The sequence below is a fragment of the Siphateles boraxobius genome, unplaced genomic scaffold (genome assembly GCF_051911475.1).
Source record: "Siphateles boraxobius isolate OS27281-9 unplaced genomic scaffold, OSU_SipBor_1 111, whole genome shotgun sequence".
Classification (NCBI taxonomy): domain Eukaryota; kingdom Metazoa; phylum Chordata; class Actinopteri; order Cypriniformes; family Leuciscidae; genus Siphateles; species Siphateles boraxobius.
In genome coordinates, this window is record NW_027508713.1 from 144,747 (window position 1) to 170,143 (window position 25,397).

Sequence of the window (25,397 nt, forward strand, 5' to 3'; positions counted from 1 at the left end):
ATATAAACCTATCACTGTTGTCACATATCTTGCTAGTCATCTCCACTGTAATTTCATAGTCAAAACATCTTCACCTGTCTTATACTCCTTTCCTTCCATTGTTGTTATATTCAACGCACAATTCATTCATAAACCTATCACTGTAGTCACATATCTTGCTAGTCATCTCCACTGTAATTTTATAATCAAAACATCTTCACCTGACTTATAATTCTTCCTTCCATTGTTGTTATATCAATGCATCATATGTGCGTGTGACATAAATATTATGTCTTTATGTATAATATACAGCCCTTTTTAATTTTTTTTTTATTTCATTCAACTTTCATAAAAGCTTACAGTGAGATTTAACATCAAACAGAAGGCAAACAGATATTGGGGAAAACATAACAGATCATACATTGTACATAATATACAGCCCTGTATCACCTAACTACTCATATAGCTTCGTGTCTTTGCTAGTCATCTCCACTGTCATTTTATAATCAAAAACATGACATGAACATGAAAAATGCCAATACTTCATAAACATAAAAAGTCAAGACAATGCGATGAAACTTACCATTCTAAAACTGGATCGAGTCCATGAACAAACAGGCCGAATCGACGCTCGACACCGTGGGCTCTCTGTCTCCTCGCTCCTCTCTCCGCTTCTTTCTGCTTTCTTCTTTACTGTATGTCGTCACCGCGTCCAATACACTCCCAACACCACAAAAACGTTTGTTTAGTCGACGATCCATGATGGAGATTGTCAAATTTAACGTTGGAGAAAGTCCGTGCGTTGAAACAAACTCTGTGTAGCAAAACAATAGCTAGCTGCGCACGCGGGTGTGGGCTGTGCGTAAAATCGTCAGAGCGCGCAGGGGAGTAACTAGTTTTAGAAGGCTCTGCATGCGTAAACTAAGCAAACTGTCATTCACTGATATCGTGTTTTAGTTGGTTAATACTCCCGTCAATCAAAAATTTGCTGACCAGACATTGGTTGGCCTTTATCCACTCAAAAACCAGGGTGCGCGAGTGACAGGTCTGGCAGCCTGTAACGACGCTCCCCTGATATTTGGTCATTTCAAACATAGATATCATATAGAGACTAGATGGCCTATTGGCCGCTGTGGCGCAAGAAATGCGGCCGCCATATTAAGCAGGTCATACTCCTATTTGCGTTGCATAGCAGCAGTAGAGTTCAGAGCACTGTGCAGTATATTCCTGCTCAAATCGGCGGACCATCACTCGGGAATTACTTTACACAAGTAAAATTTAACATTTAACATTACCGTACTAATAGTTGTATTTTGTGAACAAAATATTCAATGTGTCCTGTATCGTAGCTACGTGTATGACCTTTGCAGTAAAAAAACCCGCGTGAAAATCAGTTCGGTATTCAGTGAGATATGATTAATTAAATGCGCTGGCAGCTCATTGCACCTGCCAAACAGATTACACTGAGCGGAGCGGGTGACCGGTTTAAGATGGCGGCCCCACGGCTCGTCCGCGACAATAGGCAGTAGCGGTCGATAGGGCGTCTATCTATATGATGTCTATGATTTCAAAGGCTCTGATTTGAAGGAGAGAAAGGTGGAAGGACTCATTTTATCGCCAACAGTCTAAACTACGGGGGAGAGATCGTTTTTGAACATTGGAATACAGATTAGAATTGTTATTTCATTGAACTTGAACATGATGCATTGCTCTAACTTGTAAACAAAGGAGGATATTTCGTATTTTTCCCTATTTTTTCGTTGTTTTGGATTAAAAAGTGGGATGCATTTTGAAGAGTAGACCCTTACATTGAAATGTATGCTGGTGTTTCTTGGATTCGTCCGAACTGATCTGAACCATAGGAGATGAAAGATAAGTATTGCCGTTCATTTTGTTCATATTTACAGGGTCTGTCAGTCAGTATTTAATTTAACCCTTTCCTCTCTGGTGTATTGATTGCAAAAACGAGTTCAGAACGTGATTCTTGAGGGTTTTAGCTTTCAACTGATGCATAGTTTATGATAGTTGATTGAATATTTGTTATAAAACAACGTTAATAAAATTATAGACACGCCCCTACGGCCCGCCCACGGGCCGGTGCTGGACCAACACTGATTCAGTGTTATATTTAACAGCCTGTAGTGTGCACACTGAGCAGTGTTTATTTCATCTGGGCAAACCCATGTGAGGCCTACATGGAAACCGGGGACAAAACTGTCTGGGTCCCAGTTAGATAGCCCAGGTCAAACCCATTTGGGCCCCACATGGCTGTGCTGGCTGGGCAGGCAGCAGTACTATACCACATAAACAGTACATACAAACATAAAATATGCAAAAAAACATAAAACAACTGACACAGCAAATCTTTCAAAGTCAACCAAAATCCTAAAAACACATTAGGTAAAACATCTGCAGCCAGACGTGGCTGCCTCCATGTCAATCAACAACCTCTTAAAAGCAACCAATGAGACAAGCTCAGTAAGTTTCATGGATTTTTCCGGGTTTTTGAGGTTTGGCCATGTGGGACTGTCAACAATCTGAAAAAGATTTAATAAATCACAGTAAGCTCTGAAATCATCAGATACTGGTTGTAACCAGTTCCAATTTAGGTCTCCGAAGACTACTAATTCCTTAGAGTTAAAATCAGAAAGAAGTTTAATTAAGGAGGGCAGAGCACCACTAATAGCCGAGGGTGTCCCATAACAACCAATAACCGTTATACTAAGTGATTTAGATACTTCGAGCTAAAAAGCAACAAAATCAAATTGTTTAACTAATGATTTTGACAGTAGTACATTAACTTGATATTGATTGTTGATGTAAATTGCTACACCCCCACCTCTATTAAGGCAGTCAGTCCTAAACAACATTGTAACCACTAATATTGATTTCCCCATCTGAAACAGATTTTCTTAACCAAGTTTCAGATAAGACAAATACATCAGCATCTGTGGACTGAGCCCAGATATGCAACATGTCCATTTTAGGAACACACTGTGAACATTCAAATGAAAGAAACCAAGACCAGATCTTTCTTTAAAATCACCCGGGGTGTTAAAACTTATAGGGGTGTCTGGGCCTGGGTTGGGCTGTAAAATTCCCTGACATTAACAGCAACAAAACAATTTAATATTTGTTGATTTTTTATACGGTTCATTGCTTTTCTGTCCAAAATTGGAATCATGGAGCACAAAGGAGAAAGTGGGAAAATTGTGACATAACGTCATGATACTGGACAGGCAGACCAAGTCAACTGTGTCAGAGGGGAAGAAAAGGGGCAGAAGGAATGATGCGACATTAAGTGAACAATCAAATGCACACGTGCCCTTGTATGAATCACACAGTATTGGGAGCACTGGACCGGAGTAGCCATTCCAGTGGTAGGTGCCCCCAGTAATAAATAAGGACAAAGAAAAATAAAAACATAAAGAGGCAAGGAGCAACCACTTCTTATTCCCCATGCCCTTCGCACCATCCAGACATGGAAAGACAAAATATAACATGTGGCCCGACAGCCAAGAAACAGGCCCAAGTACAGGTCCTTCTCAAAAAATTAGCATATTGTGATAAAGTTCATTATTTTCCATAATGTAATGATAAAAATTAAACTTTCATATATTTTAGATTCATTCCACACCAACTGAAATATTTCAGGTCTTTTATTGTTTTAATACTGATGATTTTGGCATACAGCTCATGAAAACCCAAAATTCCTATCTCAAAACATTAGCATATTTCATCCGACCAATAAAAGAAGTGTTTTGATACAAAAAAAGTCAACCTTCAAATAATTATGTTCAGTTATGCACTCAATACTTGGTCGGGAATCCTTTTGCAGAAATGACTGCTTCAATGCGGCGTGGCATGGAGGCAATCAGCCTGTGGCACTGCTGAGGTGTTATGGAGGCCCAGGATGCTTGGATAGCGGCCTTAAGCTCATCCAGAGTTTTGGGTCTTACGTCTCTCAACTTTCTCTTCGCAATATCCCACAGATTCTCTATGGGGTTCAGGTCAGGAGAGTTGGCAGGCCAATTGAGCACAGTAATACCATGGTCAGTAAACCATTTACCAGTGGTTTTGGCACTGTGAGCAGGTGCCAGGTCGTGCTGAAAAATGAAATCTTCATCTCCATAAAGCTTTTCAGCAGATGGAAGCATTAAGTGCTCCAAAATCTCCTGATAGCTAGCTGCATTGACCCTGCCCTTGATAAAACACAGTGGACCAACACCAGCAGCTGACATGGCACCCCAGACCATCACTGACTGTGGGTACTTGACACTGGACTTCAGGCATTTTGGCATTTCCTTCTCCCCAATCTTCCTCCAGACTCTGGCACCTTGATTTCTGAATGACATGCAAAATTTGCTTTCATCCGAAAAAAGTACTTTGGACCACTGAGCAACAGTCCAGGGCTGCTTCTCTGTAGCCCAGGTCAGGCACTTCTGCCGCTGTTTATGGTTCAAAAGTGGCTTGACCTGGGGAATGCGGCACCTGTAGCCCATTTCCTGCACACGCCTGTGCACGGTGGCTCTGGATGTTCAGAAATTTCTTTCTGTGTCTTACCCTCTTGCTTGAGGGTGTCAATGATGGCCTTCTGGACAGCAGTCAGGTCGGCAGTCTTACCCATGATTGCGGTTTTGAGTAATGAAACAGGCTGGGAGTTTTTAACTCTTCGGGGTCGCCGATCACGCCGGCGTGATCAAGTTACATGACCAGTTTAAGACGTCGAAGCATAAAAACAAAGTCACGTTGAGCGCTGCCGTCCACTTCTGTTGAAAGTGCTGGCTTGAAATTCTATTTTACTTTTTGTTTTGTGTTGATAGACCAAGTAAAAACGGAGATATGATCATTTAAACTTTATATAAAAAAATACTGACGCATTCGTAAAAGAACGCAAGATGGGATGCGACAGGCGTTGCATTTATTCTAATAACTTCGTCGGTTTTTGTCATAAAACAAAACGGAGAAAAATGTGTGAATCTGCTGACTCTGCTCTTCAGGCTGCACATTTTAGGGAATGGAGGAGGAGCCAACTGAGCTAAGACGCAAAATTGAAAGGCAGAGGATTTACGGAGTTGATAAAGAGAGACATATATACGTTATATATAGAGAGAGAGATTATTGCTAGTTTTTGGAAGAGTTTGAGTAGATTTTGAGAGTAGTTTAGGAGTAGTGTAGATAGTTTAGGTAGTTTAGGAGTAGTTTAGGTAGTTTAGGAGTAGATTTAGATAAACTGTTTTGAGGAGAGGCACAGATAAAAACAAAACAAAAAAAACACCTGATATTTGTTGTAAATAGTTGTATGTATAATTTGATTTTGTGTTCATTTTACCTTTTGTATGGTATATTTGCACTATTGAGGAACCCCTCTTACTCAAGGAATGAAATCCCTGTAATGTAGCTATCTGTGTAATTGTACATGAAGTGTTTTGTAGAGTTTCTAAGCAAAAAAGAAAAGAAAAAACGCCTATTGCCACACCTGCTTTTTGCTGCATTTAGTTTAATTTTATCTCAATTTTACATTTTTTTTATGTTGTTTTTGCACTATTTGGTAACCCTCATACTCTGGGTATGCAAGGGCTTAAATATAGCTCTCTGAATAATTCTGTGCACAACATTTTTTTAAAAAGTGGCTGAGCTAATAAGAAAGAAAAAAAGCCTATGGCTACACCCGCTTTTTTTTGTAAATCATATTTTTTTTGTATATAGGTTGATTATATCTGAATTGTACCTGTATATGTTGACATTTACAACTTGTGTTTACATTTTAAACCTTTTAAAATGCTTCATTGAGCATGTTTGTGTTTTTTGTAGTAGAAAAGCGTCTCAGGTTACGACTGTAACCTATGTTCCCTGAGAACAGGGAACGAGACAATACGTCAACGACGCTATGGGGAACGCCTCAGGTGTGACAGGTGTCTGAAATCACTATCAAATCACGTCAATCATATTGACCGGCGACAGCCCGTGAATCATTAGCGTGAATGATTAACGTGCGACCTGGAAGTATAAAGGGGCGCCTTGCAAACATGACAAATCACCTTATCGTCTGAAGGGACTGTACGGTAGGCAAGCCCCGCGGCATGGCAGGGAGACGTATTGTCTCGTTCCCTGTTCTCAGGGAACATAGGTTACAGTCGTAACCTGAGACGTTCCCTTTCGAAGGGAACTCAACAATACGTCAACGACGCTATGGGGAACGATATACCAACGCCGCCATGCTAAGGGGAGTGCATGCCAAGTGGCAGTGACAACTGTCAGAACCAGCAACTTCAAATGAAACGCTAGAACCACTCACCCTCAGGTCACACTGGGCTGTCAGTGACAGCATTCCCTACGGTCATAGCCCAAGCTACAGCCTCACAGAAAAACCTTCATAAACATGGTTAAATGAAAGGTCTACCTGGGCCGGCTCAGGGCCTGGAACCTCAGCTTCCAATTAGAAGGGGTCCCTTCTAGGGAATGTGGCTAGGGAACCCAAGGGAACCCCAGCCAGTCACTATTCAGGGGAACGTACTCACCCCGAAATGCCACCAGGACGGCCTGACCTGGCGCCAGTACCTAGACACTTAGTCTGGCCAAATCCTGTCTGTCTGAAGACAGAGCCTCTGGACAAATGCCTTAAGTAAGGCATCCAACCCGAGGGACTGCGAAGCTGGCAGTGAACCACTCGGCCCGGATCTCAGAGACGGGATATCCCAGAGAGTATGACTCAGCATAGTGCTTTCCGACCCTTGCTAGCGAGGGGAGTTTCTCTACTCGATCCACGGATCAACCCAGTGTCTGTGTTTCAAAACACGGAGGAGGCCTGTGAAGGCCTAAGGGCTGATCTAACTGGGAGGCCTCACGAGAGGCCTACGACCGTCTGACCAGACTCAGGAAGCCGCATGCTCATAGAGACCCTCGTGAGGGGAGCACAAGGTCTGCCTGGTAGGCAAACCAGGCTGTAGGCAGAAAAGGTTCCGGGAGGGAACTTTTAGCAGAGAATGAACACTTTAGCGAGCCAGGGCGCAGGCTCGCCTTCAGCAGCTGCCTATTAAGGCTAGCTGAAACTGATAGCAAGAGACCACTAGCTTCATAAACCCAGCACCACTAGGGAGCGTTACAGGGAGGCCCGGAGAGGCCTACTACCTGATCCTTTAGGGAGGCACGTGAGGCCTACTCCCTGATAACCACAGTACGTGGGAACTCACCTTCAGGGAGGCCCGGTGAGGCCTGCTACCCTACGACCACAGTATATGGGGAGCTCACCTTCAGGGAGGCCTGGAGAGGCCTACTACCTGGTAACCACAAACTGTGGGAACTCCTCCTTCAGGGAGGCCCGGTGAGGCCTGCTACCTTACAACCACAGTATGTGGGGAGCTCACCTTCAGGGAGACCTGGTGAGGCCTACTACCTGGTCACCACTATCTGTGGGAACTCACCTTCAGGGAGGCCTGGTGAGGCCTACTACCTGACCGTTCTCATTCAAGGAGGCCTGGAGGAGCCTACTACCTGATAATCACAGCATGTGGGAACTCACCTTCAGGGAGGCCCAGAGCGGCCTACTACCTGACAGCCACAATATTTGGGAGCTCACATTCAGGGAGGCCCAGAGAGGCCTACTACCTGATAGCCAACGTAAGTGGGAATTCGCCTTCAGGGCGGCCGGGTGAGGCCTACTACCTGATAACAATCTTAAGTGGGAATTCACCTTGAGGGAGGCCTGAGTGGCCTACTACCTGATAACCACTGGTAGCTTTGAGCCCTGAGTCCGGGTGAAAGTATAAGGTGGCCTGCTAAGGCCAGCCAGCTGGGGACTCGCCTATCAGGGAGGCCTGGTCGGGCCTACTAGCTAATAGCAAGTCATATTCTGCCATAAAGTACACTGTTGGAAACCATACTACACAGCATAATTCACTAATGGGCTTCCAGTAGCGCTATAAGGTATGTCCCACAATGTTGGGACTCACCTCCGAGGAGGCCTGTTTAAGGCCTACTACCCATCAGTGAGTCAACTGCCCGAACCACCAAGGCCAACCACGTAAAGTGAGCTGGCCTACAGTGCCCTCTGGGGGGCTGTCCAATCAAGGAGGCCTGCTGAGGCCTACTACCTAATGGCGCAGCCTTCGTTGGCAGAAAAACTGTTTACACAGCGCCTACAGCATCCTGGTGCCTAACCACATTGCCCATGGCAGTGTACTCCGCAAGAAAGCTAGCACCCTAAAAACAAGGGGAGTACAACATACGCCACTCTGCCTCAACGGAGGCCCCAGTTAGTCAGGGGCCTACCATCTATGCATGGGCGTCAGCTCAGGGCAATGCTCTGGCTTCAGGGGAGCGTACTTCGACCAAAGAAGAAGTGAAGCTTACTTCATACTCGACCCGAGCCATAGTGGTGCGAGGTGGGATAAAACAGAACTGGGAGTGAAGTGCTCAGACCTACCCTGTATCACAGGGGAATACTCACACCTCACCCTGAGGTTACCAGGGTGCGGGCCTGCCAGCGGCTCTAGGGGTGACAGAAATGTATCTGTGCCCAGCCTAGGGGAGTGGGGCTTGGATGAAGCCAACCTCCTACAACCTGGCGCTCGAGCAGTAGCTCAGCGAGGTGAGTGAAGCCTAAACTGGCGGCCTAAATCCATAGGCCAGTTCTGCATGGCAGGGTCGGGCAGGAAACCCAGTCTTCTTCGTGAAGTGAAAGACGGCTTAACCCAGCTCAATAAAGACATATATACCACGGAGGCCTGTTTGAGGCCTACCATGTCCTTACAAACCATCCTCAGCACCACGCTGCATTACTCTAGTCACCCCAGAATGCAGAGAAGGGGGCGGGCCTTGGCCTAACGACTCCCACGGGAGGAGGCTGTTTATACAGGGATGCTAGAAACCAACATTCACACAGTGAAGGGTCAGAGGAAGAAATGCTAAAATTTTTAGCAGAGCGCCTCTATTATCCCTGGCACAGCCTAGGCCAGCTACAGAGGCGGCCCTGGTGAGGGCCAGCCTGCAAGCATAGATCTATCTGAGGGCTCGGAGGAGCCACAGCCTTACTAAAGAATATAGTCTGTATTATTCCATACAAAGGGCTGCAGAATCGCTCAGCCTAATGAAAACCCAAACAGAGCTCAAGGGGCGACATACTCAGGAAGAAGTCAAAACGGACCTGTGGGCCGGACATAAGATCTATCTGAAGCTCTAGCGTCAGTCAACACTCTAAGTAAAACAATTTAAAGAGAGAGACCAACCACTCTACCCTGAGGTGGCTAGCAGCCCGGAGGCTAACAGAGTTACCGTTCTGGCCACCCAACGGGGAACTTCAGGGCCCTGATAATCCAATAAAGTTCTCTTACCTTATTACCTTGATATGACCCCATGACTCTATACAGGGAACGAGGTCTGTAAAGAGAGATATGTTATTTTTTAATCACAAAAAGTACTCTTTGAAAAGACCAGCAGCTCACCTGCGGCGTGCAAAGTGAAGACTCGCCAGATAGTTCTTTACAAACCTGGGATCCGCCACTTTACATGCCTGAAAGGGGCGTTTCCACTAACCAAGCCTAGGTGGGCCATCAGAACATAGTTCTCATCATAGGCCCATCCCCAGGCCTGATGTTACGAACGCCTGGGGGTCAGAAGAGAGAGGGCAGATTTCGTGACCCTCCGGGGAGGTTATCCATTACCGACGCTGTGTGCGTTTGTGCTGGATAACCTCCCTCAAATCTCTTCTGTTGCGGGAGTCACGCCTTCTCTGCGACCTGCTCCTCAAGGGAGGGGGCGCACGAGAGGCGACACTGGCTCGCTGACCCTGCCTACGGTCCTCAGACCGTGAAGGGCCAGGCTCTCCCGCTTGCCGGGGTACGGACGCGGATCTCAGCGGTATACAAGTTTTAAACGCTGCTGAGCGCGCCTTTGCCTCCCTGAACTTCCCCACCACCGCCTCTACGGAGGTGCCGAAGAGTTCGGAAGGCGAAACCGGCGAATCGAGGAGAAAGGCTTTCTCTTTCTCCCCGATGTCGGCTAGATTTAACCACAGATGCCTCTCCGTGGCCACCATCGCCGCCATCGACCGTCCGATCGCGGCAGCGGTTTGCTTGGTGGCCCGGAGAGCCAGATCTGTGGTGCGGCGCAGCTCAGCCACCGCCTCAGGGGACATCCCTGCCCCCTGGTCGAGATCCCCCAGCAGGTCGGCCTGGTACGCCTGTAATACTGCCATGGTGTGCAGTGCAGCACCGGCCTGACCTGCTGCCGTGTATGCTCTGCCATTCAAACGAGCCGTTGTTTTTAGCGGTTTGGATGGCAGGGTTGGAGCTTTCAATGTCGCTGCCCGCCCAGACACGAGATAGTTCGCGAACGTCTCGTCAATGGGCGGCATTGACACGTACCCATGCTCTCCGATCCCCTCGACATCAGCGAAACTGGCCCGCTGATGTCTGTGAATACGGGCAGAGTATGGGCTCTTCCATGCCCTCTCGATCTCCGTGTGAAGATCAGGAAGGAATGGAAGGCTCACCTGAGCTGGTGGTGTATGGCCGGGGAGAAACCGATCGTCGAGCCTACCGCGAGCGATCTTTCCTCTAGCGCGCTGCCAAGGCAACTGCAGCCTATTGACAGCGCGCTCCATCACATCCACCAGCTCTGCATACACGGGGCAGGATGGCTGAGGAGGTTCAGGATCTACCTGATCATAAACCTCCTCAGCCATCTCCTGCGCGTCCTGAAGAGCATCAACTGCAGGTACAGTCGGTGAGTAATCTTCCCCATCGACCTGCAGTTCGCCCTCGTCAGCCGTCGAATCATCTGAGAGGTTAACAACCCTCTCGAGGCGATCGACGAGCTCCATCTGGGAGCCCCATGATTTAAGTCGCCGCTCGGCCTCGGCACGAGCGGGACCCGCGCCGTGAGGTCCAGACGCTGAACCCCCTTCACTCGAGAAGAGGGCCAGACGAGAGCGGAGCGTTTTAAGAGAAAAACGCTCGCAGTTAGCACAGAGGGCTCCCTCGAGAACCTCCCGTGCGTGCTCTTCACCCAAGCAAAAAACGCACAGCTCGTGTGTGTCGGCCGGTGTCAGAAACCTCGGACACGGGTCGGCACACTTACGAAAACAATCTGCCTTAGCTGTGCGTTTCATCTTTCTCTTACCTTCGTATACTTGAATAGCGTTTCAAACAAACAGTCCCTGAAGACGATGAGATGATTTGTCATGTTTGCAAGGCGCCCCTTTATACTTCCAGGTCGCACGTTAATCATTCACGCTAATGATTCACGGGCTGTCGCCGGTCAATATGATTGACGTGATTTGATAGTGATTTCAGACACCTGTCACACCTGAGGCGTTCCCCATAGCGTCGTTGACGTATTGTTGAGTTCCCTTCGAAAGGGAACTATAATTTATCTATTCGGATTTTGTGTTTTTTGTGTGATTTTGGGTCCAGTATGTTGATAGAGTACATCAAAGTGAAAAACTAATTGTCTGATCATATAGGTGATGTTGTGCTGAAAAACATTATACCAAACATTGGTATGGTAAACATTTGTTTATGTTGCAAAATTTAAAAAAAATAAAAGTACTCAAAAACGTCCAAAATAGCCCAAGACTCCGAAGGGTTAAAAGCCTCAGGAATCTTTTGCAGGTGTTTAGAGTTAATTAGTTGATTCAGATGATTAGGTTAATAGCTCGTTTAGAGACCCTTCTCATGATATGCTAATTTTTTGAGATAGGAATTTTGGGTTTTCATGAGCTGTATGCCAAAATCATCAGTATTAAAACAATAAAAGACCTGAAATATTTCCGTTGGTGTGCAATGAATCTAAAATATATGAAAGTTTAATTTTTATCATTACATTATGGAAAATAATGAACTTTATCACAATATGCTAATTTTTTGAGAAGGACCTGTACATAACGGCGTCATGGTCAGTGACAGAAGAAATCCGGTACGGTTTTTCCATTTCACCACAACGACCGATGATGTAATGTGTCCTCACTCAAAAACGGGAAGCCCGGTGAGTATAGCAATCCTGCAGGTAAAAGAGTTAAAATCAAGACCAACCACCTCTAAAACTTCAGACTAAATCTTAAACCAGCAGTAAGAACGAGGAAAAAAGCACTTTCCTTGATCATGAAGAGATCAGGCACATCAAAAATCAGCGACACATCTGCACTCAAGCTCCAGCAGGTAAATAGGCTCCAGGCACCAATCAGTCAGCATGAAACAGATCTTTTCCAGACAGGGATTATAGGGATACCGTGCTTTTTCAGAATGCACTGCTAAGACTAGAGAGCCAGTTCATTTGGGATGTCAGTCCTGACTTATACTATACGAATTTTCGTCATAAACAACCATCGAGTATGACAAATACGACAAATACGACAAAAACTCTTAAAAGCACCCTGTTAATGTCTGTTATGCCCAGAGTTAAATCAACACTACTCAGAGTACATATTGTCCTAATTTATAAAGTGTTACAAGAAACACTGCAGCAGTGTTGAAGTTATGAGATAATTAGGTGATTAAGTAAGTGATGATTGAGCATTATTGATCCCAAAACTCATTTTCCGCAGAATACACAATACAGCTGCTCCTTCTCTCTTTCTCAACTCTCTGACAGCGAATGACACACAAACCCGCCTCACACACTCACTCGTTTCATTAGTGCCAGATGAATATTATTGGTGTTACAGGGCTTAAATTTTAGCGTGGGATTGCACGTATTGTGCATAATTTTACTGATTCCCGCAGATTTTGTGCTCAAACCCAAAGTGTGCACAGATAAAGTCGACTCTCAGTACTAAATTGAGTTCTTTTTTGGTCTAACTTAATTCAGTTATGACACATATTTTTGCACGATTGAACTAATTTATTTGAACTAGATTAATTGCACTGATGAGTAAAATTCCTCTTAAGTGAATGAGATAACACCAATTTCATGTGACGTATTCTGTGAATGTTTCCTGAACATAATTCACTCTTGTGGAGCCACCCTTCAACACATTGATCTCACAGTTATGTCACCATGTGGTCACACCGTCAGCAAGTGTAACCTCACAGCGCTCTCACTGTGTGCTCAAACTATGACCACAATATGAGCTCATCCCAGCCAGAAAATGTATTGTTTTATAAGGTTTTTTTTTTTTTTTTAGTTTAACTAACTTATTTTGAAAAGTGTACCTGACAAATTTGGAAAGGTTTACCTGAGAAGTTATAAAGTACAATAAACTGATTTAATTTAGTTTAGTAAACTTTGAATCTAAGTTCGGCCAACTAAAGTTAAGTTTTTTGAACTACATCCAATAAGTTCAGCCAACTAAAGTGGTGTTTTGAAACATTAAAACCTGCAGCAGTACCAAATAATTAATTACTATTAAATTAACACTCAAGAGTGTTAAAGTTATATGAGCTAATTAAGTGAATCATTGACTGATGATTGACCATTATTCAAGACACCTGATGTCAACAAGCAGAATCACCAAAGGAGAAAATCTAATTGTTTAAATCACCATTATGGTGATCGGTGTTTGTTTTAGTTGGGCTCGTGACCATTAAACTGTAAACATTCGTTTTTGTTTGACTGTTGGATCTGAGTTATAACTGCCAGATGATCAAAGAAAAAAGGTGATCTGATGGTGTTGGTTATGTTTTGACATTATCATCACTTGACCTGGATCACAAATCTCAATTAGAGAGTTTTTTAGTGACTCAATAGCAAACAATTTTCAGCATTTTCAATGTAATCCAAAATATTTTTTAAAAGTTTTTCTGAACAAACCACTTTGAAAAATTATTTTATTTAGACACACTGACATCAATAATCAGCCTGTGAATCTCAACAATGGTGACACTAATAAAGCATGTTGCAGTGCATTCTGGGTGCCACCAATCAAAACTCATGCATGGCTCCCATCATGCATTACCGTATGAATAAATTATGATCTGAAATGTCTTAGTAATTTCCTTTTTCCTAATTGAATATTCTGTTTGTCACCATTGTTGAGATTCATACACTGATTCTTTATGTCTGTGTGTGCCTAAAAAAAAAAAATTTTTTTTTGATCAGAACAACTTTTAAGAAATACTTTGGATTATTTCGAAATTTCTAGATATTGTACTGTAGAATCACTGTGATGTAATCAACAATATACTTTTGAAGTCAGAGATAAGGCTCTAAATTGATTCAGATCAAGTGATGATTATGTTAAAACATAACCAACACCATCAGATCACCTTTTCTCTTTGATCATCTGGCAGTTATAACTCAGATACAACAGCCAAACAAAATCTAATGATAATAGTTTAAGAGTCACAAGCCCAACTAAAACAAACACTGATCACCATAATGGTGGCTTAAAAAATGATTTTCTCCTTTGGTGATTCTGCTTAATGAATCGCTCAAATCCGCCCATGATGGATTGAATCTGACCATGAATAAAAACGAAAGCAGCTAGACAAATTTTTTGTGTAATTTAATGAATCTGTGCTCATACTTGTAAATAACAGTGTTGAAGTTGAAGATTTATGTTTGAAGTGGTTTTAAAAGCTTGAAGTTTAGGTTTTAAGACCATGCAGTCTACCAGACAGCAAGATAGAAAGATGAATTTAGTTTAGTTTACTATCAAAGCATTAGAGTATAATTGAAGTAAAACCTGCAGAAAATGTAGTGCAGTTGTTTCAACTTACATTTATAAGTTAAAATAACAAGTATACTTGTTAATTCAACAGAAAATCTAGTGCAGTTGTCTAAACACATTTTTGAGTTAAAATAACAATTTTACTTGTTCATTCAACTTTCAGTCTAGTTGAGAACAAGAAAACTTTAAACTGCTTGTTATCTGGACAATCTAGTTATCTCTATTCAAAAAAAAGTTGAAATAACTAAATTGCTCAAATATTTTTTACAGTGTAGAAACTATATACTAAATAATGTGAAATTAATTACACACATGATGGTCTAGATTTGATCAGATGATCAAGCACTACATGATGATTATACCAATATCATCACCATCATCATCATCACAAAGTAGCTGACATCATCTGATCACATTTTCTCTTACTGTTCTTGCCATAACCAACAGTTACAGCAGCCAGAGAAAAATTAACATTAAAACATCAAGTCAAACTGCCCAATGAAAGTGATCACCAATGATGACAAACCAAACTATTAATTTGAATCAACTTTAAAAAAAGAAATAAAGTCTGATTAGTAATAAGTGAAGCTGGTAATGCTGTTTGTGGAGTTGTTTAATAATGTTGGAGCCTGACATCAAATGTTTAGACGTCAACACAATTCATTTTAAACAAAAAAATTGACGTCTGAGCGATGTCCTTGTCCAATAACATTTCTAGCTGGGGTGATTCACATTATGGTCATAGTTTGAGCACACAGTGAGAGCGCTGTGAGGTTACACTTTTACACATTGTGATCATATGGAGAGATCACTGTGAGATCAAAATGTTGACTGGGAAGATCACTAAGGCTTTATGCAATATTTCTTAAGTTTGCAATTAAACATTATTCATAAATGTGCAATTAATGCAACTGTACAATATATTTTGGAAAATACAGAGGTGTTTATGTGCTTGTGTTATGTATTATTTGGAGTAATTATAGAGTGATGACCTTAGCATTCCCAACCTGTAATCCACACACACACACAAACACACACACACACACACACACACACACACACACACACACACACACACACACACACACACACAAACACTGACCTTTGAGTATGTTGAGTATCAGAGCGAGTACAGGTCCACCGAAAGGAGCATCAGGAGCATAAAATATGTATTTCCCCACAGTAAAATTCAATGCATATTCCTTCAGGTCCGCCTTATAATTCAGTAGGTCCTCACGTGTAATAATGCCTCCTGTGTTATGAGAAACAAAGCTTCAGACAGATTTGCATACTTTGATAATAATAAGTCACTAGATCCCTTAGACATGAGTCAAATGTAAGCATGAAAAAACCTGCAGCCTTGATATCATCCACTATAGTCTGAGTCAAAGACCCATTATAAAAGACATCTGGTCCTTCTTCTGCGATCTTCTTATAGGTGAGAGCTAGTTTGGGAAATCTTATAATTTCATTTTCCTTCAAGGGGTTATTATTTGAGTCCCAGATCACTTCACTGGAAAGAAAAAGAGGAACAAAAATGAAACAATGTACATGGTACAGTACATACAATTTGCTATGTACTGTATCTGATAGGACCTAAGTCCTGCCAACCCATATCCACCCCCACCCCCAAGAGTGTGCAATGTAACGTATATGGGTGGTGTATAGGCAATGTATAGGGGTGGTGATGGCGCAATGGATAAGACACATGCCTTTGGTGTGAGAGACCCGGGTTCGAATCCACTGTGTGATCCCAATGTGTCCCTGAGCAAGACACTTAACCCCTAGTTGCTCCAGAGGAGTGCGACCTCTGACATATATAGCAATTGTAAGTCGCTTTGGATAAAAGCGTCAGCTAAATGAGTAAATGTAACGTATTTTAGCAACAGTGTGGAAGTGAACAGCACATAACAGGCACAATGCTGGTATAAACATGAATATATATTGGTACAACATGCATCACATGACTTAACTTACGTCATCATTTTTAAATACCTCCTTTTTCACTGTCCACACTACAACGCAAAAACAGCGTTTTCAAATGTATCCACTTTGGAGAGCGTTTTCAAAAAGCTATGATTTCATTAATAAAAACGCTGTCTCAGTGTAGACGAAATATTAGTGTATTAGTGTGGCCAAGGCCTCAATCAAGTCAAGAACAAACACAATAAAACAGAGCATTCTCCTGATAGTCGAATATTTGCCAATGAGAAAGTTTTTTTTTAGTTTTTATTTATAAAAAATCTTTCCAGTAGTGCACAATTGACATATTCTCACCGCAATGCTGCATTTTTCTGAATTTTTTGATCAACCACCATTATGGCATCAGCCAAGGCCTTGCCAATATGAATACCCTTCTCTGCCAGCTTTATACTGGGCTGAAACAGCTCCTTCCATGGCAGTCTCCCGTGTCTTTTGTGTGCCATCTGATAACCACGCAGTTCTCCTGGCACAGCGATATATAACCCTGGAATGAGATTCACATAAAACAGAGGAATGGACAACTCATTCAATGGCCAAACAGGCAATAAATCATCAGAGACATCACTTAGCTGTTTTAATGTTTTAAAGTGTGGATTAATGTGCTTATGCTGAATCTGCTTTGAAACCTTAATGGAGGCTGGATTTGGAGATATGTAGATTTATGGTGGTTTACCTGGTTTTTCTTTCTCTGATAGATTGTTAAACATGTCCTGTGAAGCACTCATTGGAGCAGTTTCTCTGGCATTAATCGTCTCCACCTTTCCTGAAGGTAAAAACATGAAACTTTGAATTTAACACAAAAAATTTGGCCCAGTCGTCAAGAGGTTGCAGTGATTTGGCCGAAGAGGACACTGAAGAATTTAAGAATCTAACTTGAGATCCTTTAGCAAGCTTGGGTGCAGTTTCAAGAAAGCTAACATATACAGCAGAGGTCTTCAATCCTGCTCCTGGAGGGCCGCTGTCCTGCAGAATTTAGCTCCTGCTTCAGCTGCCTTTGTATATTCAAGCGATCTGAAGAGCTTGATGAGCTGATTCAGGTGTGTTTGATTAGGGTTGGAACTAAACTCTGCAGGACAGTGACCCTCCAGGAGCAGGATTGAAGACCTCTGATATACAGTATGTGCGATGTACTTAATTTTTGCTGTTTCTTAATATTACTATACAGTAGGAAAAGGAACTAAGTCCAATCTTAACTCTACCATAAATGACAGCTAAAATCATAGGGAAATAATAATAAGTTGATAGCAGGGTTGTAGAAGCCCCCTACATAGCCCAAAGGATAACCATAACATAAACCCTTATATCCAGCCCCAAAATATGATTGATTAAAGGAAATGTTGTTCCAGAATGAGTAAGGATGATGATCTAGAAAACAGTTGGATGAAAACATATTCACACCCAGTCAAGGTATAGATTACCATAAAAGCAAAGGGAAAACAGCAATATTCTGTCAAATTTAACAGTTAGATTTACTAAATAAAAGAAGTTAATTTCACTGAAATATTAGTTAAACTTCATAGAAAAAAGTTATGCGAAATCAGTAACTGATAAGGAGAGTAAATATTAAACTGTGGTGTTTTATGTGTTTTGCACAGGATGATATAGGAGAGATCTGTTAGTTTAATTGAGTTTTGAGGGTCACCATTGCACTGTAGAGTAGAGCCTGTGCTTCAGTCAAAGATGAGCAGAGAAACACTGATGTTGTGCTGCCTGTTGCTTTATTTAAAAGCAGTAAATGTGTAGTTGCTGATGCAGTGACAATCTCCTTGCTAAGTACTTTAACACATACATGTATGCTAATGTTCGCTAAATGCGAACTGCAAAGATTTTAGTTAAAGTCATGTTTTTAAATAATTCACTATTACACATTAGGGTGTTTGCAGTTTTAGAGATATTCATTTTCAGTGGATTCTAATGAAGTAAGTTTACAGTACTATCAGTATAAATACTAGTTTTTAAACTTGAACTGTTTGAAGCAATCGGTTTCCCAAATGATATGAGTTACCTTCCATGGTATTTTACAGTAAAATACTGTAAAAAAGCAGGGCTGTATTTTAACAGTTGAGGGCTGTAAAATAACTGTACTTTGCTGGCAACCAACTTCCAGTAGATTACTGTTATTTTACAGCTCAATTTTTTACAGTGTAAGTACCTGTTGATGCATTGTATATAGTGAAAACCACTCCTCCTCCGATGCCCATGCTGTGGGCATTAAACAGACTCACACACAGCAGGGCAGCAATAGCAGCATCAACTGCTGAACCAATCTTCAACATGTCCCTGCAGACACATAGAGCTCTGTGTAAAGTCAAGTGAACTCCATTTTATTATTGCAGACTATAGGGTTGCAAAATCTCTCCCGGAAACATAAATGATGCTGTTTGTAATCGTACCTCCCGATCTCAGAGCAAACCTCAGCATCCGCTGCCACTGCTGCTTTAGCATAGCAATTAACAGAGGGTGGGGATCTCGTAGTGAGTGTCAGAGAGAATATCAGAATGAGCACCAGTGAAGACACTGCAATCACTGCAATGACAAACCTGAAAATAAACCACCAGAGTACAGTTTGAGAAGTTTGATATTGAAGTATTTGGTATTGATTACACACACACAGAAAAAAATTAAAATGTTTTGTGGTATCATTTTATATAGTGGAGAAAAAAAGAGACTATGAATGAATTTTTACAAGCAACTCTCCACATCAATTTTCAAAACAAAGTGATGAACACTGTCAGAAATAGGGGTACAGTAGGAGTCCATTTCTATCCCCCAAGGTACAATCTACACTAACGTACCCCATAGAGCTTATTATTGGACCTCAAGGTACTTATATGTACCTTTTTGACCCTCAAAAAGGTACATATGTTCCCAAGCATTAAAAGGTACATATAAGTACCGTTTCTTTTAAACGTTAAATATCAAGAAACGGCCTCTGTCTCATTGTGTGTATATTATAGATTATGAAAACCACTGCAATCACGGTGAAACAGACACATCTGTAAGTAAACCACCAGAGTTTGAGATATTGGATATTTATTCCTCACACAGAATTCTAACATTCTGTGTTATCATTTTATGTATGTTGTGGGCTAAGATTTGCTTACCTCTTCTATTTATCAACTGTCATTCCTGATCAAATTATCTCAGTTTATCCCTTTAGCATGGATTATGCTATATCTTTCAACTCTAAAGCTCTTAAAATATGTAGCTACAACTAGACAACTAAGAACAAGACCATTCTTGGGAGTCAAATAGAAAATTAAGTGTTTAATCAAATGATAATTGAATTAGATGACTGGGTGATTAAGAGCCAAACTAAAGTAAACACTGATCAGCATAATGGTAACATCTAAACCTCTATTAACTCCCAATAAGAGCTTCTGTAGACGTCTGACAGAAATAAAGTCAGTCTGGTTAGTAAGAAGTGAAGCTGGTAATGCTGTTTGTGGAGTTGTTTAACCCTCTGAGGTCGACTATCGCGCCTCGCTTTTTTTCTTATCAGTGCAAAAGAAACCCAAAATACTCTGTTGATTTTGATCTTGCATATTAAGTGTTGTACATCATTAGATCCTGATAAGTGTCTATTTTTTTGTGGATACTCACAATAAAAACAAAGTGTTGTGCTTTTTGCCAAATAAAGAAAAACAAACATGATGCACGTTCAGCCTTCTCTCCGTCGGTGAAGTCCATTCTGACACGCGTCCGAAAATTAACGGTAATTCCGCGAATACTTGTCATACAGGCACGAGTGTTTTTTCGTAATGAAGCTTGAACTCTCTTCTTTTAAATGAATTAATTTATATAAAAACCAAATTTTCTCAGTTTATGTAATCTGTATGAAAAGAGAGAGATGTCAGTCTTTTTCTTTCCAGCTTATTATACCTGATTACGCGTTAATGTGCCACGCCCACGGAGAGAGCGCGCTATTCAAACGCAAATGATCTAAGGCAAGCCATTCAAACATGCCAACGCCCACCAGCTGGATTATAAAACACATGGTGTTTAGTAAGTATTCTACTACAGCTGTGTACATAGCGTATCCCTACGCTGTGAGGAATAATAAATCTAATAACCCTGGAAAATGTACCAGAAGTGCTGGTAGTTTCATTTCGAGGAGCAACGGATCCAGCTGATGTAGTAAGTCATTTTATTCTTAAGTGCTTTGTTCTAATCACGATATTGAATAATGTCTGTAACTGTTTAAATATGAATTGCGTCTCTGTGTGTAGGCTAAATGATGAATGAACTGCACAGACGCGCACGCTTTGTTTACTACAGTTATGCAGCGTGTGCCGTTCATTCACTCTCGCACCTACATTAGTAAACGCTATTTTTACATGAACACATCCAAACTATATTGCTATAGCCTACTAAGATGAGTAAAAATAGACTGAAATATGTTGAAATAAAATGTCTGTATAAGCAACAAACTGCAAATTAACATGTATATGCTAATATATCATACACAATATGTTATAGACTAAATATGAATGTTTAGACAAGATTTTGTGATTAGTTTTGGATAGATTATAAAGTTTTGACTGTAAAAAAAGACTACTGTCACATTAAATAGTTAAGCTTTTGTTCACCAATTTCTGCTCATATGTTAAATATACTATAGTATGATGTTTTGTCAAAAATAAAGTAGGTATATTGAGTTATCAACTAAGATGTTATTATAGTGTTTGTTCCAATATTCAAACTAATGAATCCTTACCTTTTTTAATACGTATGATAAAATGTATACTTTTTACAAAGAAAGAATACACTTGAAATATTGTTAAAATTGTAATTGTTGTTGTAATTGTAACCTATTTGTAATTGGTTACAATTTCTAATTGTAAAATATGTATATATAGATAATTTATTTTGTCCTTGCATTCTTTGGGACCCTGTGACACACCTGTGTGAAAGGCTTATTAATATGCAGCTCATTATGTATGTGGCACATTATCCGGCCTTTGTCTTCTCAGGTGTGAACACGCCTCCACGCATATTGCCTTTCCAAACAAAAGGTGTCTTATAAAATTTAAATCAATGTATTGTTTTGTGTAAATGATTAGGCAGGATGATTTTCAGATCATTTTGAAGCAAAAATTCTAGGCAACAACACCCATTAGTCAAAAGTCTTGTGGACACATATTTAGTATGTGTTTTGTGGCCTTATTTCAGACACTTTAAGTTTTAGTTTTTTCAATAACCACGCATAAACAATATTCTCTCAAAAATACAAACATGTACATACATGTTGCTCACATATTACGGTAGCCCCGTTTGTGCTATATAGAGTGAATTTACATCTTTGCCATTAATATGTTTATAAGCAACTGAAAAAAGCACAAATGTCAGGGCATTTCATGTCAGAATGTCAGAACATCTCAAGGACCCCAAAAACCCTTTAGACCCCAGAGGGTTAATCCTCCTCTGCTGAGATCTTCAGATTTAATGTCTTCTTTTCTCTTCAGTTGATTTCATATAAGACTGTGTCTGAAGTCCGTTGTAGTTTTTCTGTTTCTCTTTTTTCTGTTCACTTAATTATCTCATTAACGCCAAGTCTTGGTCTTGGAAGTCTGGGGCCTCATGTATAAAACTTTATGTAGATTTCATCTTAAGGCTCGAGACACACTTGAAGATTTGCGGCCCCCAAACGCTCGGCCCAATTAGTAAATAATGACATTCGTAAAAATTTGCAACCAATTTTTTGCTCAATTATATGACGTCATTGTGATTATTTTTAACATGCTTGATATTTGCGACTCTTGATTGGACTGCGTCTGATGTGATACTGAGATAGCAAATGAGATCGAGCAAGCTTCACCAACCGGATGTCGCCTCCTTCTATAGCTGAAACTTGGCTGCCACAAACAGGAAAGAGTATTCAGAAATACCACTGAAGACTAAAATTATATTATTTCATATTATTTTCAATATTATTATTCATAATCAGTTGTATTATGTATCTGTATTACTATTCTTTATTAGTATTCATAATCAAGTCATTATGTCATTATACATCTATGTTGCTAAGCCATCTGCTTAGACAGAGTCAAGTGCGCATCATTGATCATTATTTGCATGAATAGTGGAATTATCATGCGCCAAGCAATCCTCACTATAGTTAAAACATTAAAACACAGCACAGTAAAAGTGTTCAAAAGCAGCACATCCACTATTAGTATTTATATTTAGGCTAAATTATCATAAAAAAAAATGTTGTAACTTCTGGATAATGATTTCATGAAATGTCAGTGCTTAACTCCATTAATGAGAGTGGCATATTTAATCTAAATGTGTATATTACAAGTAAAAGTAAAATAGTCACGGTCAAGATTGTCCGTATAGTGTGCAAATATTTATACGCCTAGTTTTAAGCTCTGCATATTTGTGTGTGTCTGTGTCTACGTGTGTTTGTGTGTGCATGTAGTACATGCTTCATCACCTTTTATAGGTAAGAAAACCCATCACAGAATATCTCCTGTCCACCAGTTTGAAGAAACTGTAAAAAAAAAAGAAAAAAAAGTTAACCCTAACTCTAACACCGGTTTTACACCACATGCGTTTACAGAATGTTATGGTGCATGTCAACTGGCACGGAGCGAGGGGAGCAGAGCGAGCATTTTCAATTCATTCCTATGGAAGTCGAGCTTCACGCTCCTTTGTGGGATTGACAGCGGACCAGAGAAAGCGTTGAGAACGGCCGAGAGCGTCAAAAAGGTTGGGCAGTTTATGCAGACTTTATGCAAATATAAAGCGAAAAAGCTCATAAAGCACAGTCGCCAGCCAATCACAGTGAGGTTGTGACATCTGTCTTTAGAGTTTAAAAATATGGAGATTGTGCCCGAGTTAAGGCAGAATTTAGTGTGTAAATCATTTTGTTTATAAATAAGAGGCTTAGTTGTTATATATGGCCAGAGCGTGTAGGCTATTTGGTAGCCTATTATTGTCTTATTTGTCACAGTTGTTTTGCTTTAAAATAAAATAACTCACACTTTCGGATTTATCCGATGTCTTACTGAAATACAGTGAATTATCATAATTTTGTGTAAAATATCTCTCTTTTGCAATCCCAGTATAGGTGTAATTTGAGGGTGGGACGGGTGGGACATATCCCCACCACTTTTTCTCAGGGTCGATATCATCCCTACCACTTTTTTTTTTTTAAATATTGAGGCACGGATGTACTAATACAAATACATACAACATCTCCAGTTAACTAGCAGAGCATTCATTTAGTTCGTCATTAAATAAGTGATGATCTAGCACTAAAATGGTTTTTGTTTTTGAAATCATGCAGAGTGCTCATTGCCGCTGTAATCAGTGGTGTGGATACAGTTGTTCTCTTGTGGCTCGCTTTCACGGACGCACGCTTCAATCTATCACTTAACTCTGTTGTGGAGACTCTATTCATTCCAGAGAAATCACAAAACAAAATGCACACAAACATGCCCCTGCTTGATATATACTGTAACCACTGTTGAACATATTCGGTTTTGATTTTTTTAAAAAATAAAAAAAACTATAAGAGGGCGGATTAGAACACGAACACACACACACACACACACACACACACATCTGGTATACTATCTTTGTGGGGACTCTTCATAGACTTAATGGTTTTTGTACTGTACAAACTGTATATTCTATCTCCTTACACTAACCCTACCCCTAAACCTACCCATCACACACAACTATCTGCATTTTTACATTTCCAAAAAAACTAATCCTGTATGATTTATAAGCTTGTTTACCCATGGGGTCCTCTATTTAGGTCCCCACTGTGACACAAGTCCCCATGAGTCTGTGTGCATTCAGGTTGAAGTCCCCACCGGGATAGAAAAACATGAACACACACACTTTTTAAAACAAAGTTACGCCACTGAATGCCAGTAATTTCATGCAGTCATGCTCATTGCCCACTAAAAGTGTCACTGGGTTTTAATTTACTGCTGACAAACAGCGTAGTAGATAATAAACTCTTACATAAAGGAATGCACATGTTCATGCCTCAAGCGTCTACGTCAATAAGACTGCTTTATTATAAAACAATAAAATCGGGTGTGGGCGGAGGGACATGTGTCGCCCGCCTTAATGTGTAACGCTGCCCCAATCATCCAGACTGCACTCTGGGGTTACTCCCCCAAAGCGGAGGCGTTATAGCATTTCTTGATCAACCTGATTAACAGGAAAAATAACGCATTTCACCATAAAATCATGTAAGTGAGTTGTTTCATAATCACCCTTTGACATTCAGTGCTGTGAAAATAAATAAATAAAACACTCAAGAATACATAGTTGCCTGGAGTTTTTGCCCAAACTTCAAAGGCTTGTATAATTATTAAAACTAAAGGCATATTTTAACTTTAGATTACTTTTATCAAGTATACTATCTAGGCCTATATACAGCATGTTATGTGTGTGGCACAGAGGGGAACATGGTCGCATGGTAGCAGAGTATGCTGCCCATCATAAATCAAAGCACATGGCAGACAACCCACTAAGCAAAATTATGTAACAATTATGTTATACCATATGGTTCAAAAACACTATAGTAGAGTAATTTTACTATACTATACTATATTATTTTATCATGTGGGTTTGCAGTACACAGGCCGTGGTTCAGCTGCGCGCAACAAACCAGACAAACCAGTTTTTGCCAGTGTGAAAGCTTCTGCACTGTTTCCGCATTGCTTGTGTGTCCAGTGTGAAACCTGCGGGTGCAACATGGCAATGTACAATCCAATGGCATCGTACAGTTTTGTTCTGTGGTCAGAGATGGGCACAAATACATCAAAAAGTATTTAATTACAAATACTTACTCATCAAATGT

The 25,397-nt window shown here is 40.9% G+C and overlaps 2 protein-coding genes across 3 annotated transcripts in view; one reads left to right on the forward strand and one right to left on the reverse strand.

The window, feature by feature from the left end:
• The window catches only part of LOC143705652 (polymeric immunoglobulin receptor), a 232,995-nt gene that overhangs the window by 51,354 nt on the left and 156,244 nt on the right, over positions 1-25,397 (forward strand). The window lies entirely within an intron of this gene.
• LOC143706148 (glutathione hydrolase 1 proenzyme-like) overlaps positions 1-25,397 on the reverse strand; it is a 58,072-nt gene that overhangs the window by 31,462 nt on the left and 1,213 nt on the right. The window contains exons 2-8 of the mRNA XM_077197784.1: positions 23,010-23,066; positions 18,964-19,110; positions 18,723-18,850; positions 17,244-17,333; positions 16,865-17,054; positions 15,940-16,100; positions 15,690-15,839 (exon numbers count right to left, since the gene is read on the reverse strand). Of these exons, the coding sequence (XP_077053899.1) occupies positions 15,690-15,839; positions 15,940-16,100; positions 16,865-17,054; positions 17,244-17,333; positions 18,723-18,850; positions 18,964-19,110; positions 23,010-23,032 (889 nt within the window). The 5' untranslated portion in view covers positions 23,033-23,066. The remainder of the gene's footprint in view (positions 1-15,689; positions 15,840-15,939; positions 16,101-16,864; positions 17,055-17,243; positions 17,334-18,722; positions 18,851-18,963; positions 19,111-23,009; positions 23,067-25,397) is intronic.